The sequence below is a fragment of the Thamnophis sirtalis genome, unplaced genomic scaffold, assembly GCF_051295495.1.
Source record: "Thamnophis sirtalis isolate CommonGarterSnake01/CBP01778 unplaced genomic scaffold, rThaSir2_p1.2 scaffold_2, whole genome shotgun sequence".
In the NCBI taxonomy this organism is placed as follows: domain Eukaryota; kingdom Metazoa; phylum Chordata; class Lepidosauria; order Squamata; family Natricidae; genus Thamnophis; species Thamnophis sirtalis.
The window spans coordinates 42,597,440-42,614,879 of record NW_028261382.1 but is presented as its reverse complement, the minus strand read 5'-3'; the positions used below and the strand labels follow the sequence as shown (position 1 = coordinate 42,614,879).

At 45.4% G+C, this 17,440-nt stretch overlaps 1 protein-coding gene across 1 annotated transcript in view; it reads right to left on the bottom strand.

Annotated features, from left to right (window-relative positions):
- The window catches only part of PACS1 (phosphofurin acidic cluster sorting protein 1), an 86,964-nt gene that overhangs the window by 36,015 nt on the left and 33,509 nt on the right, over positions 1–17,440 (bottom strand). The window contains exons 4-15 of the mRNA XM_087707663.1: positions 16,757–16,882; positions 16,466–16,610; positions 14,245–14,336; positions 11,836–11,916; positions 11,531–11,590; positions 9,928–10,088; positions 8,252–8,345; positions 6,452–6,532; positions 6,232–6,347; positions 4,052–4,190; positions 2,392–2,496; positions 521–627 (exon numbers count right to left, since the gene is read on the bottom strand). Of these exons, the coding sequence (XP_087563789.1) occupies positions 521–627; positions 2,392–2,496; positions 4,052–4,190; positions 6,232–6,347; positions 6,452–6,532; positions 8,252–8,345; positions 9,928–10,088; positions 11,531–11,590; positions 11,836–11,916; positions 14,245–14,336; positions 16,466–16,610; positions 16,757–16,882 (1,307 nt within the window). The remainder of the gene's footprint in view (positions 1–520; positions 628–2,391; positions 2,497–4,051; positions 4,191–6,231; positions 6,348–6,451; positions 6,533–8,251; positions 8,346–9,927; positions 10,089–11,530; positions 11,591–11,835; positions 11,917–14,244; positions 14,337–16,465; positions 16,611–16,756; positions 16,883–17,440) is intronic.

The window sequence follows — 17,440 nt, the reverse complement described above, 5'->3', positions numbered from 1 at the left end:
GAGTCAGACATCAGTGAGGCAGAAGAACAGCTGGAGCCTGTTCCCAGAGTTGTCAGACGAAGGGAGGAGCTAAAGAACAGGGGTCGACTTGGAAGCAAGGCCGCAGGTGGACGGTGAATGGCCCCTCCCAGAGGGAATAAAAGAGGAGCGAAAGGGGAGTGGAGTTTGCAGGAGACCATTAGTTCTCTTCATCGATTCGTGACTCTCCGAGACTCCTGGCCAAGTTCTGCAGAGATCATCCTGGCAGCTCTCCAAGCCAGATGAGGTCTGTGACCGTAAATCCTCCCTTGAAAGACTTTGCTGGATGCGAAGGAACGGAATTCACAGTCAATTAAGAAAGAAAAGGGCTTTTGGTCGGGACCAGAAAATGCAAATAATTTTTGGTGACCGCTGCTGTAGTCCAGCCTCTCTTTTTAAGAGAACCTCCAACCAGGAGCAGGATGTCACACCCTATCAACCTCCCCTTCTAAACGCTGCCAGTTGTGAGATGAGCACGAGGGACCGATGGGGGTCAACTCACTATCTCTGGATCCGGGTGAGGAGAGCCGAGAGGACAGCTTGCAATTCCACAGTGGAACAGGTGCAAACCACGGGTTTCTTCTGATCCTGGAGGAGTTCGGCTACGTACTAGAAGCAAAAACAAGGAGGCAAATCAGGCCGAGGGAGGGACATGGCTTTTGGCTGATAAAGCTGCCGTGGAAAACTTTTTTCCCCTGATGATTAATCAACAGAGGAGAATCTTGGGCAGCTCGGGGTTGAAATGTGGGGTCCTTGGCGCTCTCTGAGTTTGGTGGTTTTCTTGCAGATGTTTCGTGACCCAACTAGGGAACATCATCAGTGCTAGAAGGGAGGAGGGTTTGTGAAGGAGGAGGAGGAAGAGGAGGAGGAGGAGGAGGAAGAAGAAGAAAGATCCTTGGTGCTCTCTGAGCTTGGTGGTTTTCTTGCAGACGTTTCGTGACCCAACTAGGGAACGTCATCAGTGCTAAAAGGGAGGGGGTTTCCAGGGAGGGGGAGGAGGACTGTGGGGTCCTTGGTGCTCTCTGAGCTTGGTGGTTTCATTGAAGATGTTTCATGACCCAACTAGGGAACATCATCAGTGCTAGAAGGGAGGAGGGTTTGTGAAGGAGGAGGAGGAGGATGAGGAAGAAGAGGAGGAGGAGGAGGAGGAGGAGGAAGGAGGAGGAGGAGGAGGAGGAGGAGGAGGAGGAGGGGAGGAGGAGGAGGAGGAGGAGGAGGAGGAGGAGGAGGAGGAGGAGGAGGAGGAAGAAGAAGAAGAATGAAGGATCCTTGGTGCTCTCTGAGCTTGGTGGTTTCCTTGCAGACGTTTCATGACCCAACTAGGAAACGTCATCAGTGGTACAAGGAGATGGGGATTGTGGAGAGGAGGAGCAGGAGGAGAAGAAGAAAAAGGAGGAGGAAGAGGAGGAGAATTGTGGGGTCCTTGGTGCTCTCTGAGCTTGGTGGTTTTCTTGCAGGCGTTTCATCACCCAGCTAGGTAACATCATCAGTGGTACAAGGGAATGGGGATTGTGGAGAGGAGGAGCAGGAGGAGAAGAAGAAAAAGGAGGAGGAAGAGGAGGAGAATTGTGGGGTCCTTGGTGCCCTCTGAGCTTGGTGGTTTTCTTGCAGTCATTTCATGACCCAACTACAGAACGCCATCAGTGCTAGAAGGGAATGGAGGAGGAGGAGGAAGAGGGGAAGGAAGAGGAGGAGAAAGGAGGAAGAGGACTGTGGTGTCCTTGGTATTCTCCGAATTTGCTTATTTTCTGGCAGGCGTTTCATGACCCCAAACTAAGTAACATCATCAGTCCTAGAAGGGAGTGGGACTTGGGAGGAGGAAGAGGAGGATGACGACTGTGGGGTCCTTGGTGCTCTCTGAGGCTGGGTGGTTTCCTTGCAGACGTTTCGTGACCCAACTAGGTAACATCATCAGTGCTAGAAGGGAATGAGGATTGGGGAGAGGAGAAGGAGGAGGAGGAGGAGGAGGAGATGGAAGAGAAGGAGAAGGAAGAGGAGAAGGAGGGGAGAATTGTGGGGTCCTTGGTGCTCTCTGAGCTTGGTGGTTTTCCTGCAGACGTTTCGTGACCCAACTAGGCAACATCATCTGTCTAGAAGGGAGTGGGGATTGTGGAGAGGAGAAGGAGGGGACTGTGAAGTCCTTGGTGCTCTCTGAGTTTGGTGTTTTCCTTGTAGGCGTTTCATGACCCAACTAGGGAATATCTGTGGGCAGGCAAATACTGCCCACACACAGCCTTCTAGGTCTTCGTAGCTGAGAAGCGGAATTGGGTTTCGGCAAAGGTCGTGAAATAATAAGACTTTGCCAAATCAGCGTCAACCTTTGCCGGCTGTGTTGCCATAAAGAGAACCATGGAGATCCAGCAACTAACTTACCTGGCCTTGCCAGTCCACGGCATTCACCAGGATTACGTTTTCGGGCAGCGCGGCATCCGACACGAGGATTTGATTCAATTGGTCGTAAACAACCTTGCGAGGAATCTGGGAGGAGAAAAGGAGGCAGGTCTTTCGTGTGAGATTTTCACGAAATCTTCATCAAATGGGAACCCTGCAGGTTGTTGTAAGTCACTGTCTGAATGCTTCTGAAGCACAGCCTGAAAAGCTGGTCCAGTAGATAACTCTCTAGATAATTCCACCCAACAAGTCAACTCAGTTCAATGCAAGGCAAGTTAAGCCAACCAACTGAATAAAAGGCAAGGCACCTCAAAGTCAACAAGTCAACTCAGCTCAATACAAGGCAACTGAAGCCAACTCAATTCAACTCAATGAAAAGCAATGCAACTCAACTCAATGAAAATGAAAAGCAACTCAACTCAACAAGTCAACTCAGCTCAATACAAGGCAACTGAAGCCAACTCAATTCAACTCAATGAAAAGCAATACAACTCAACTCAACTCAACAAAAGGCAACTCAACTCAGCTCACTGCAAGGCAAGTTAAGTCAACTCAACTCAATAAAAGGCAAGACACCTCAACTCAACAAATTGACTCAGCTCAATGCAAGGCAACTTAAGGCAACTCAATTCAACTCAATGAAAAGCAATGCAACTCAATTCAACTCAATGAAAAGCAACTCAACTCAACAAGTTAACTCAGCTCATTGCAAGGCAACTTAAGTCAACTCAATAACAGGCAAGGCAACTCAACAAGTCAACTCAGCTCAATACAAGGCAACGTAAGCCAACTCAATTCAACTCAATGAAAGGAAATGCAACTGAGCTCAACTCAGTAAGTCAATTCAACTGAAGGCAAGGCAACTTAAGTCAATGCAAGTCAACTACTCAACTCAACAAAAGGCAAGGCAACTCAACTCATAAACTCAATTCAACAAGTCAACTCAGCCCAATACAAGGCAAGTTAAGCCAATGCAATTCAACTCAATTAACGTCAAGGCAACTCAACTCAGCAAGTCAAGTCAACTAAATGCAAGGCAGTGCAACTCAACACAACAAATAAGCTCAATACAAGGCAAGTTAAGCCAACTTAATTCAATATCTCAATTAAACAAAAGACAAGGCAACTCAACTCAACAAGGCAACTCAACTCAATGCAAGGCAAGTTAAGCAACTCAATGCAACTCAACTCAATGAAAGGCGAGACAACACAATTAGTCAACTCAATTCAATGAAAGGTAAGTCAACTCAATTCAATAGGTCAACTCAACTCAAGGCAAGGCAAGCTAGGACAACTCAACTCAAGGCAAGGCAAGCTAGGACAACTCAACTCGCCTTGCCTTAAGCTAAGCCACGTCAACCGAACTCAATGAAAGGCAAGTCAACTCAACTCAACAAGTCAAGTCAAGTCAACGCAAGGCAAGCTACGCCAACTCATGAAAGGCAAGGCTCTACCCAATTCCGCACCCACTCATCAGTTCCGGAAACACATTTCCTCATTCCAATATGAAACCAGGGGTACACGGCGCAGCCCCACCCCATTCTTGCTCCAACGGAAAGTTCCTACCACTGCCCTCCCTTCTCCCAAACTCCGCCGAAAGCGGGGCTGAGCCACGGTAAGGGGCCCCATAGTCGTGACTCACCTGTGTACTGTGACATAAATCCGGGGACCTTTCGCTGTCGGAGCTGTTGGTCCTTTCGCTCAGCGGCTTGGAGAGCTGACGTTCCTTGAGCGGGGTACTGCGCTTCTGACGAGGGGTGTGCACGTTGCTGTCCATTTTGCTGTCACCGATAGAAGAAGCATATTAGTTCATTGAATTTAGTGCTGTAACACTCAAGGAGGATAATCAAAGTGACGCCACAATTGGAGGAGAAGTCCAATGTTTTCTCCTCCGTGACCCGTCAAAACCGCGGTCCACTAAAGCGCGCCCGATTAAAGCGCGTACGTGACGTCATCAGCAGCGCGACAAATACGACCGCGGAGAAAAAAGGGCGCTTTAAAAAGCGCTTTTAAAGCAAGCCGATTCACATAAAGGTAAGGGTTAGGTTTAGGGTTAGGGTTAGGGTTAGGTTAAGGGTTAGGGTTAGGTTTAGGGTTACGTTAAGCGTTAGGGTTAGGTTTAGGGTTAGGTTAAGGGTTAGCGTTAGGTTTAGCATTAGGTTAAGGGTTAGGTATAGGGTTAGGTTTAGGGTTAGGTTAAGGGTTAGGCTTAGGGTTAGGTTTAGGGTTAGGTTTGGGGTTAGGTTAAGGGTTAGGCTTAAGGTTAGGTTTAGGGTTAGGTTTAGGGTTAGGTTAAGGGTTAGCGTTAGGTTTAGCATTAGGTTAAGGGTTAGGTATAGGTTAGGTTTAGGGTTAGGTTAAGGGTTAGGCTTAGGGTTAGGTTTAGGGTTAGGTTTGGGGTTAGGTTAAGGGTTAGGCTTAAGGTTAGGTTTAGGGTTAGGTTTAGGGTTAGGTTTAGGGTTAGGTTAAGGGTTAGCGTTAGGTTTAGCATTAGGTTAAGGGTTAGGTATAGGGTTAGGTTTAGGGTTAGGTTAAGGGTTAGGCTTAGGGTTAGCGTTAGGTTAAGGTTTAGGTTTAGGGTTAGGTTAAGGGTTAGGCTTAGGGTTAGGTTTAGGGTTAGGTTTGGGGGGGTTAGGTTTAGATTTACGTGTTAATTTTAAGTTTACCGCTCACAGCGTGCTGTTTTCGTCGCGCTGTGATGACGTCACGTACGCGCTTTCATCAAGCGCGCTTTAGTCTACCGCGGTTTTGTGGTGGAACCTTCTCCTCGACTTACAATCATTTGTTTAGCGACACTTTGAAGAGTTCATTGGCCCTGGAAAAAAACAGGGACTTACAACCTGTTCCAACCTAGGCTTCCCAAGAGCATGAAGCAAATTCACATCCAGCAAAGTCTTTCGAGGGAGGATTTACGGTCACAGACCTTATCTGGCTTGGAGAGCTGCCAGGCCGATCTCTGAAAAACTTGGCCAGGAGTCTCGGAGAGTCACAAAACCGATTAAAGGAACTGATGGGTCTCCTGCAATTGTCTCCTCCAACGGAGCGGACAGTGAGGAGAGTTGGGGAGGAAGATGGGCCAGTCCTGGAATCTGGGGAGGGCTCTGTGTCGGAGGCAGAGAGGAGGCCAGGGCCGTCTGACAGTTATCAGCTGCCTTCGGAGTCAGACATCAGTGAGGCAGAAGAACAGCTGGAGCCTGTTCCCAGTGTGCGCATGCGCAGAGTTGCCAGACGAAGGAAACTTTCATTTCATTTCATTTAATGAATTTATAGGCTGCCCAATCCTGAAACAGCTAAGGAACAGGGGTCGACTTGGGAGTAAGGCCACAGGTGGTCGGTGAATGGCCCCTCCCAGAGGAAATAAAAGAGGAGCGACAGGGGAGTGGAGTTTGCAGGAGACCATTAGTTCGCTTCATTGGTTCGTGACTCTCCGAGAGACTCCTGGCCAAGTTCTGCAGAGATCGGCCTGGCAGCTCTCCAAGCCAGATAAGGTCTGTGACCGTAAATCCTCCCTCAAAAGACTTTGCTGGATATGAAGGAGCAGAATTCACAGGGAATTAATAAAAGGGGTTTTCTTGGGACAAGGATTCGGCTTCAGGCTCTTGGGAAGCCTTGGTCAGAAGAGGACCTCGGGAGATCCCTGCCAGATCTCGCCGTCCCGCTTCTCCAGGTGGGACCCTACTGAATACCCCCTCTCTAACCACTGAGCCACCGAGGCTCTATTTTAAATAGTTTTTTTCTCAGATTTTAGCAATAATTTGTGCCTGGAACTCTGCCCTTTGTTATTGGCCCAAGGGAATTATCAAGAAGGTTGACTACACCAACCTGGGCGATGCCATGCTCTGAAGATCCCCCTTGCTCGTTTTCATCGGCGTCTTGACCTTTTCGGGGATAATTAAGGTGTTGGATAAGTCCCCGTAAGTGTCCTGCTCGTTCCCTTCCTAGAAAAACGGGGAGGGGGGGAGACACACGTTCAGTGCTTGTTTTTTTCCTCCCCCTCCCCCCAAGGAAACCAGAGAGAATCCGCTACTTTCTAAGCGCTTACCAGAATGTCTGTTTCGTTGATGTTGTCATCCATGTTTTTAGTCCGATTCGGTTTGAGTTTATCCCCGGACGAGGCTTCGATCTGGATCAGTGAAGGAGAAAAAAAGGTTATTATATCTATCTATCTATCTATCTATCTATCTATCTATCTATCTATCTATCTATCTATCTATCTATCTATCTATCTATCATCTATCGATCATCTATCTATCTATCTATCATCTATCTATCTATCTATCTATCATCTATCTATCTATCTATCTATCTATTTATCTATTTATCTATCTATCTATCTATCTATCTATCTATCTATCTATCTATCTATCATCTATCTATCTATCTATCTATCTATCTATCTAATCTATCTATCTATCAATCATCTATCTATCATCTATCTATCATCTATCTATCTATCTATCATCTATCTATCTATCTATCTATCTATCATCTATCTATCTATCATCTATCTATCATCTATCTATCTATCTATCTATTTATCTATCTATCTATCTATCTATCTATCTATCTATCATCTATCTATCTATCTATCTATCTATCTATCTATCATCTATCTATCTATCTATCTATCTATCATCTATCTATCTATCTATCTATCTATCTATCATCTAGCTATCTATCATCTATCTATCTATCTATCTATCTATCATCTATCTATCTATCTATCTATCTATCTATCATCTATCTATCTATCTATCTATCTATCTATCTATCTATCTATCATCTATCTATCTATCTATCTATCATCTATCTATCTATCTATCTATCTATCTATCTATCTATCTATCATCTAGCTATCTATCATCTATCTATCTATCTATCTATCTATCTATCTATCTATCTATCTATCTATCTATCTATCTACCTACCTACCTACCTACCTACCTACCTACCTACCTACCTACCTATCTCTATTATCCATCCTAATCTATTTGTCTGTCTGTCTGTCTGTCTGTCTATCTATCTCTATCAATCTCTCTCTCACTCTGTTTATCTATCTCTTCCAATCTCTCTCTCTCTTCTATCATCTGTCTGTCTGTCTGTCTGTCTATCTATCTATCATCTATCCATCTATCTATCTATCTATCTATCTATCTATCTATCTATCTATCTATCTCTATCTATCTATCTATCTATCTATCTATCTATCTTTCTTTGTCTCTATCAATCTCTCCTATCATCCATCTATCCATCCATCCATCCATCTATCAATCAATCTCTCCCTCTCTTCTATCCTCTATCTATCTGTCTATCTATCTATCTATATCTATGATCTATCTATCTGTTTATCTACCTCTATCAATCTCTCTCTCGTATCATCTATCTATGTTTATCTATCCATCTCTATCCATCTCTCTCTCTCTTCTCTCTCTCTCTCTCTCTCTCTCTCTCTCTCTCATATTATCTATCTATTTATCTATCAAAATGTATATTCTAGCTTGCCTCTAGAATGCCTCGAGCAATTTCAACCAAACCTGGTACACAAATGACTTACTCTCTGGGGAAAAAAATACTGTGGGGGGTAAGACATCCCCAACACCCCTCAGTGTGTCTGTGTGTGTGTGTGTGTGTATGTTCCTGCATAACTCTGGAACGCCTGGGCTGATGAAATGAAAAGGAATAAATTGTATCTATAGTGTCAAATCATAGTGCCTTTGACAGTGATAGTGTGCATTTTGGATTCACGTTCTGTTAAGATACAGCCTGTTGTGGCTGGAATTGCAATATAATTTCTAACGTTCGGTTGGCTCTTTCCCAGTTTTATTTTTCCCCGGCGACTTACCGGACTGGTGGCATCCTTGCCGAGGCTCCCTTTACTGTTCAGGCTTCCAATTTCTGTCTGGGAACTGGACTGGGACATTCCTTCAAAGAAAGGCCTAGAAAAGAGAACAGGGCGGGGTCAAGCGGCTGCCCGAAATCAAGAGGAGGGGACGATGGTCCCAGATTTTCCCAAGAAGAGGAGAGGGAAAAAATCTGGGAAAGGCCACAGAGTTAGAAATCTCCCTGGAAATAGCAATAACCCTTAGACTTATATACCGCTTCACGGGGCTTTAACAACCCCTCTCTCTAAGCGGTTTGCAGAGCCAGCTTTTTGGCCCCCAACAATCCGGGTCCTCATTTGACCCACCTCGGAAGGACGGAAGGCTGAGTCAACCGTGAGTCTGGCGAGATTTGGACTGCCAAATTGCAGGCAGCTCGCAGGCAGCAGAAGCAGCCTGCAGTACCGCTCTCTAACCACTGGGCTACTGCGGCTCATAAAAATCCTAGAGTGTACCCTGTACTAACAACTATCTACTAACTAGACTTCTCTATCAATCTCTCTCTCCTATCATCTATCTATCTATCTATCTATCTATCCTATCCTATCCTATCCTATCCTATCCTATCTATCTATCTATCATCTATCTATCTATCCATCTATCTATCTATCTATCACTCTCTCTCACTCTGTTTATCTATCTTTATCAATCTCTCTTTCTATCATCTATCTATCTTTCTATCAATCTCTCTCTATCATCCATCCATTTATCTATCTATCTATATCTCTCTCTCTATCTCTCTATCACTCTCTCTGTTCTATCATCTATCTGTCTGTCTATCTATCTATCTATCTATCTATCTATCTATCTATCATCCATCCCTCCATCCCTCCATCCCTCCATCCCTCCATCCCTCCATCCATCCATCTATCTATCTATCTATCTATCTATCTATCTATCTATCTATCTATCTATCATCTACCTACCTACCTTCCTACCTTCCTACCTTCCTACCTTCCTTCCTACCTACCTACCTACCTATCTACAGTATCTATCTATCTATCTATCTATCTATCTATCTATCTATCTATCTATCATCCATCCCTCCATCCATCCATCTATCTATATATCTATATATCTGTCTATCATCTATCTTTCTATCAATCTCTCTCCTATCATCCATCTATCTATCTTATCTATCTATCTATCTATCTATCTATCTATCTATCTATCTATCATCTATCTATTTATCTCTCTCTCTTCTATCTATCTATCTATCTATCTATCTATCTATCTATCTATCTATCATCTATCTAATCTCTATCACTCTCTCTCTGTTTATCTATATCAATCTCCCTCTCTCTTCTATCATCTATCTCTTTTCTTTTTTCTTTCTTTCTTTCTTTCTTTCTTTCTTTCTTTCTTTCTTTCTTTCTTTCTTTCTTTCTCTTGGAACTGAATGGATGGAAGCTGCCAACGTGGCAGTGGGAGATTGGACCATGTGATGGTCTTGTGGGTGTGGGGGGCAAGAGCTTGAACTTTCAACTGGGTGGGGGAAACTCAGGAAGCTTTCAGATTCGGGTTTCCCCAGCTGTGCCAACGTGGCTCTCTTCATCAATCGGGACTTTGAGCAATCCTTTGCCTCGGACTCTCGATCTACTTTTGGGTGCTATTTGGAGCCCTGACGGCTGTGCCTTACTTGAGTTTGGGCTTTGGGGTGCTGAGGATGCTCTCGGTATCCTCCATCTCAGGACCACTGTCGCTGGGATTGTACATCTCCAGGCTGTCATAAAGGTCATCTAAATCTTCTTCCACCTCCCGGATCTGCTCCCGAGAAACGTGTTCTAAGCCGAAGCCCACCTGGGGGAGAGGGGGGGGGGAGAAAAAAGGCTTTGCGGTCAAGATGGGGGCTCCAATCTCCAAGGGAGCATTTTCACAGCTTCATTGTAGGGCGGTGTGTGTGTGTGTCTGTCTGTCTGTCTGTCTGTCTGTCTGTCTGTCTGTTTGTGTGAGAGAGAGAGAGAACTTGGCTAATGAGGGACCAGAATTTAGGATATTAAGCCAGGCCACGGTTGAGTGAGTTGCACCTAATTTTCACTTTTTTTTGGAGGGGGGGTGTTAAACAAATCACTGTGACTGGAAAGGGAGGGAGGGAGGGAGGGAGGGAGGAAGGAAGGGAGGAAGAAAGGAAGGAAGGAAGGGGAAAGAGAAAGAGAAGGGAGGAAGCAAAAGGAAGGAAGGAGGGAAGGAAGAGGAAAAGAAGGGAAGGAAAAGAGAAAGAGGGGAAGGGATGGAGGAAGGAAGAAAAGGGAAAAGAAGAGAAAGAGGGGGGAGGGAGGGAAGGAGATAGGAAGGAAGGAGAAAAGAAAGAGGGGGAGGGAGGGAGGAAAGGAAAGAAGGAAGGGGAAAGAGAAAGAGGGAGGGAGGAAGCAAAAGGAAGGAAGGAAGATGAAAAGAAGGGAAGGAGAAAGAGGGAGGGGAAGGGATGGAGGAAGGAAGAAAAGGGAAAAGAAGAGAAAGAGGGGGGAAGGAGGGAAGGAGATAGGAAGGAAGGAAGGAGAAGAGAAAGAGGTGGAGGGAGGGAGGAAAGAAGAAAGGAAGGAAGGAAGGAAGGGGAAAGAGAAAGAGGGAGGGAGGAAGCAAAAGGAAGGAAGGAAGATGAAAAGAAGGGAAGGGAAAGAGAAAGAGGGAGGGGAAGGGATGGAGGAAGGAAGAAAAGGGAAAAGAAGAGAAAGAGGGGGGAAGGAGGGAAGGAGATAGGAAGGAAGGAGAAGAGAAAGAGGTGGAGGGAGGGAGGAAAGAAGAAAGGAAGGAAGGAAGGAAGGGGAAAGAGAGAGGGAGGGAGGAAGCAAAAGGAAGGAAGGAGGGAAGGAAGAGGAAAAGAAGGGGAAAGAGAAAGAGGGAGGGGAAGGGATGGAGGAAGGAAGAAAAGGGAAAAGAAGAGAAAGAGGGGGGAGGGAGGGAAGGAGATAGGAAGGAAAGAGAAGACAAAAAGGGGGAGGGAGGGAAGAAAGAAGAAAGGAAGGAAGAGGAAAAGAAGGCAAGGGAAAGAGAGAGGAAGGAAGGAAGGGGAAAAGAAGGGAAGGGAAAGAAGGAGGGTCGAAGGGAGGAAGGAGGAAGTTAGGAAGGAAGGAAGGGGAAAAGGGAAAGGAAAGAGAAAGAGGGAGGAAGGAAGGGGAATTCTGGGATTCAGGCATCAAGCTACCAATGAGAAGAAACACGGTGTTGGAAGCTTATAGCTTTAGTCTGGCAAGATTCAGTCCCGCAAATGAAGCATTGGGACTCGAGGGGATTTCACTTACCTCATCCGAGACTTTGAACCTTTTCAGCAAAGCCACAAACTTCTGCTTAATATTTGGCTGCTGTGAAAAAGAGGGATGGTTTGCTTGTTAGGAAAAAGGGGACCCAGGCCCAGCCGGGATATAACAACGTATAAAACTTAACGACTTAAGGGTTCACGTCCAGCTCTGCTTTTGCTAGAAGAGAACCGGAAGGGGGCTTTGAAGGTCTTCTAGTCCAACCCCTTGCGCAGACAGGAGCCCCCTGGACCCTTCCAGACAAAGGGTGGGCCAAAATAACTATTGCTACCACCTCCAACATGACTCACCCGGGTGATTGCAGAAGTGGAGGTGAGTTTCCTCCTCGGTTTCTTCACCTTCCGAAGATCGTCGTCTTCGTAGAACAAATCCTGCCGAGAGGAAACCGAGAAGCCGTTGCAGGATTCAAGCAGATATACGGATATACATATAATAGATAGATAGATAGATAGATAGATAAATAGATAGATAGATAGATAGATAGATAGATAGATAGATAGATAGATAGATAGATAGACAGACAGATAGAGACAGACAGACAGACAGACATAGAGAAAAGAGAGAGAAAATAGACACAGATAGATAGATAATGAGTGAGAAAATAGATGATGATAGAGAGATAGAGAGATAGAGAGATGATAGATAGATAGATAGATATAGAGAAAAGAGAGAGAAAATAGACAGAGATAGATAATGAGTGAGAAAATAGATGCTGATAGAGAGATAGAGAGATAGAGAGATGATAGGTAGATAGATAGATAGATAGATAGATAGATAGATAGATAGATAGATAGATAGATAGATATAGAGAAAAGAGAGAGTGAAAATAGACATAGATAGATAATGAGAGAAAATAGATGATGATAGAGAGATAGATAGATGATAGATAGATAGATAGATAGATAGATAGATAGATAGATAGATAGATAGATAGATAGATATAGAGGAAAGAGAGAGAAAATAGACAGATAATGAGAGAGAAAATAGATGATGAGGATGATGATGATGATAGATAGATAGATAGATAGATAGATAGATAGATAGATAGATAGATAGATAGATAGGAAAGATAGGAAAGAAAAAAGAAAGAAAAAGAGAAAGAAATGTATAAAGGACAGGGAGAAAGAAAGAAAGAAGAGATAGATAGATAGATAGATAGATAGATAGATAGATAGATAGATAGATAGATAGATAGATAGATAGATATAGAGAAAAGAGAGAAAATAGACAGAGAGATGAGAGAGAAAATAGATGATGATGATGATGATAGATAGATAGATAGATAGATAGATAGATAGATAGATAGATAGATAGATAGATAGATAGATAGATATAGATAGGAAAGATAGGAAAGAAAAAAGAAAGAAAAAGAGAGAAATAAATGTATAAAGGACAGGGAGAAAGACAGAAAGGAAGAAGAGATAGATAGATAGATAGATAGATAGATAGATAGATAGATAGATAGATAGATAGATAGAGAGAAAAGAGAGAAAATAGACAGAGAGATAATGAGAGAGAAAATGATGATGATAGATAGATAGATAGATAGATAGATAGATAGATAGATAGATAGATAGATAGATAGATAGATAGGAAAGATAGGAAAGAAAAAAGAAAGAAAAAGAGAGAAATAAATGTATAAAGGGAGAAAGACAGAAAGGAAGAAGAGATAGATAGATAGATAGATAGATAGATAGATAGATAGATAGATAGATAGATAGATAGATAGATAGATCACAGGAGTTAAAATCACAGAATAGCAAGAGTTGGAAGGGACCTCAGAGGTCATCTAGTCCAGGGGTCCCCAACCTTTTGGTCCTTGGGGACCACTAAATTCATAATTTTAAACCCCACGGACCCCTAATAGGATCTGCCTAATGACCAGCTGGATGGGCATGGCAAGGTGGTCATGTGACTAGGTGGGCATGGCCAACTCAATGTCACACACGTCAAGGGGCACCTTGCCAGCCACCTCGCCCCTCCCCTCCCAGCCCTTCCCCTGCCTGCCTGCCCGGGGCTCCTTAGGGCCCCAACAGAAAGCAGTTGCTGGAGCTAAGCAGCCCCCAGGAGAAAGAATTGGCAAAACAACTCAGTTCAAATTGGATCTGGCCGAGGAGGAGGCTTAGCAGAGGCACCTCACTGAGGACTAGGAGCGTGGGCTTTCCAAGCAGAGGGAAGACTTTGCGGGAGTGCAAGGCCATGTGCTGGTACCTGGAGGGTCAGCGGGCTGAGATGGTCAGCCAGTTCCAGGCCGTGATGCAGCCGCACTGGAACGAGGCCCTCGGGCTCTTCCCCACCAGCGGTGCTTCCCTCCAACCTTGGCCCAAAGCCCCCCACCAGGAGGCTGAAGCAGACCCCAAGTGGGAATCTCTGCCCCCCTCCGGCCCCCATAAAAAGACCCCAAAGGGGGAGACTCCCTGCAGCAACACAAGCGTTCATTGCACGCATCCGTCCCAGTGGCCGTAATCTGAGGACCCCTGATTGAGTGCAATATCAAAAAGGTAAATGATTTTTCTGCGGATCACTAGGCCATTTCAGACAAACGGCTGTCCGGTCTCTTCTTGAAAACCTCTACAACTTCTAGTGGCAAGCCGTTCCACTGGTTCATCCTTCTCACCGTCAGGAAATCTCTCCTGAGTTCTAGGTTGATTCTCTCCTTGGTTAAGTTTCCATCCCGTCAAGAAGGAGGCTAGGTTTACCTGTCCGTGCAATGGGTCGTCGCTTCCTTCCTGTTCGGACGAGAAGCTCTCCTCTTCCTCCTCCGAGTAATTATCAATGTCCGGGGATCGATCTGGGAAGCAAGACAGATGATCAATAAAGCTTGGGAATTATGCTCCTTCCCAGCCCGTAATGAGTCCCAAATAGTTTGTAAAGACTCCGACCGAAGTCTGCCAAAGTCTTTCAGGAATAAGGCTGATAAGCGCCCAGCTTTATCTCCCTTGAAATGCTGCCAAAGACCTAACTGGCAATTTTAGCTTTGCAAGGCCACACGGAGCACAGAGTCAAAACAGAGCTTCAGACTTCAAACCGACAAGGACGAACAAAGTTGCTTCCTGCAAAAGGCTCACGTTCCTTTGCTCCTCCTTTATGTCTTGTGGGAGGGGCCAATCATCTCCAAGCCTTACTCCCCAGTTGCCCCTTTTGTCTTAACTGTTCTTGCCTTCTGGCAGCTCTGCACTGGGAACAGGCTCCAGCTGTTCTTCTGCCTCACTGATGTCTGCCTCCGAAGGCAGCTGATAATTGTCAGACGGCCCTGGCCCCCTCTCTGCCTCCGACACAGAGCCCTCATCGGAGCCTTCCCCAGACTCCAGGACTGGCCCAGGTTCCTCCCCAACCCTCCTCACTGTCCGACTCTGCTGTCAGTTCCACTGTCGGGCCACAACAAGCACAATGTCGGATGCTACTTCATTGAATAATCAGGAAAGAAACCACTCAACTCCATTTGCTTGAAATTAAGTGTACTTTTACTAATTACAAACGAATAGTAGCGAAGCAAAGCTGAATCTGGTCAATTAGGCGCGAAAGCAAAGAATATCACGTATAGTTCAATCCCCTCCCCTTGGCACCCCAGTCCATAGTTCAATTATAATTCACCCAACTGTCAGATGGGAGATAACTTCAAAAAAACATCCACCAGGATGGAATGCTGGACAATTAACCTTGGCGGGAAACTCCCTTCCTCCGCATGCGCAATGAGATGGTCAGGCCAGCGTCTAGAATCTTCCTCCAGCACATAATGATCCCCTTCCCAAATACCATGCCCCCCCCCCACTCCCCGTTTCAATGGCAGCCGAAGCAGCAGCAACAAGGCAGAGGCTGACACACAACAACACACACACACACGGGATGCTGCAACGGAAGTAAATGCAAGGCCCTGAATTTTGATTCCACGCTCACGGGGAGCCAGCGATGGTCGTTAAGGGCGAGGACTGGTGTTAAGAGCCTGCTTTCGGTGCTGTTGCAGCTCCGAACGGAGGCTAAATACATGGCCATAAAAGGCGGGGAACTGGGTATATGTACTGACTTTACAGCGGTAGAGACTAATTTGGTTCTACACCTAATAACGGCAGCAAGACTGTTGGTGGCGCAATACTGGAAGAAGGAAGACTTGCCTACAACTCAAGAATGGACATTGAAAGTTATAAACCTAGCCGAGATGGCTAAAATATCAGCATATCTTAAAGACCATTCAAATGAGAGATATAAACGAGACTGGAAAAAACGGATTGACTATATACAAAACAAATATGGGACTAAGAAATTACAGATAGCCTATGCTTAAGATTAGGAACAATCTAAACTGCTCAAAGTTAGTGTAACAGGAAGAAACTGTTGTTTTTTTTAATTTCCTTTGTCTTAATATATTTTAGACTGTGTTTGTTAAAAATCTACGGGCTCTGGGAAGTCGGGGGGGGGAAGGGAGGGGGGTGTTAGGGGGGAGGGGGGATATATAGTATGTGTTAGATTTTAAAGTAACGTGACTGCACTTGTATACCGTTGCTCTTTAATTCCACTGTAAAAATAGGACAAGCTGAATATTTTAATAGATAGTAGAAATACACCGAAGGGAGGAGTAGAGGGATAGAAGAAAGAGGGGTAGAGAGGGTGGGAGAGAGGATCGGAGGGAGGGTGAGATGGAAGGGAGGGAGTGTATCGGGAGAGAGGTGTGGTAGAGGGGGAAGGGAAGTAGGGTAGAGGGGAAGGATGGAGGGAAGATGGAAAGTTGGAGGGGGGGCGAAAGAAAGGGTGTATGGAGGGTCGAAGAGGTACATTGGGTCTCTATTTTGGGGGGTTTTGTTGACAAGAGGAATGGCTGTGTTCATTGTTTAATGTTATATGGCCCCGGTTATGCACAGTATATATGTGACTGTACGAAAATGAAAATAATTTTTTTTAAAAAAGGCGGGAAACTGCCCGCACCTGATAATTTGGACTTGAGTCCTTCGTGGTCGATGGGCTGGCTGGACAGGGAGTAGATTTTGATCTCGGCCACCGGAACGGAGACGTCTTTGGCGTTGCTGTGCAGTCCCAAAACCAGCGCTCCCTCGCTCGGGTGCTGCATCACCTGCCAACGAGAAACAGAAGGCCAAATTTCCACGGTGTTTGTGTGTGTTTGTGTGTGTCTCCGGAAGCTGAAAACCCACGGGGTAAAAATGCCTAGAGGGCCAGGTGGTGATTTTCCACCTGGGCCTTCCCATCTGCCTCGCCTACCTCGGCCATGTTGATCAGGCCCACCGCCAAGGTTTTGTAGCCCAGGAAAGTCCGGTTTTTGTACCGCTTCCTCCTCTGCAACATGATCTGCAGCTTGTTGGCGTCTCGCTTCAGGAAGTGAGGGTACTGCGGGAAGAAAGGCGGGGGGAGAAAAGATTTTTGTGGGGGGGGGAAGGAAGAGGAGAAGAGAGGAGGGAGAAAAGAGGGAAGAGACCAAAAGAGAGGAGAGGAGAGAAGAGAGGGAAGAAACCATAAGAGAGGAGAAGAGAGGAGAGAAAAGGGAAGAAACCAGAAGAGAGACGACCAGAAGAGGGCGGGAAAACAGAAGGGAGAAGAGAAGACCAGAAGTGGGAAAAGGGGGAAGAAACCAGAAGGGAGGAGAAGAGAGGAGAAAAGAGGGAAGAAACCATAAGAGAAGAGAAAGAACAGAAGAACAGAAGAGGGAAAAGAGGGAAGAAACCAGAAGGGAGGAGAAGAGAAGAGAAGAGAGGAGAAAAGAGGGAAGAAACCAGAAGGGAGGAGAAGAGAGAAAAGAGGGAAGAAACCATAAGAGAAGAGAAGAGAAGAGAAAGAACAGAAGAGGGAAGAAATCAGAAGGGAGGAGAAGAGAAAGAACAGAAGAGGGAAGAAATCAGAAGGGAGGAGAAGAGAAAGAACAGAAGAGGGAAGAAATCAGAAGGGAGG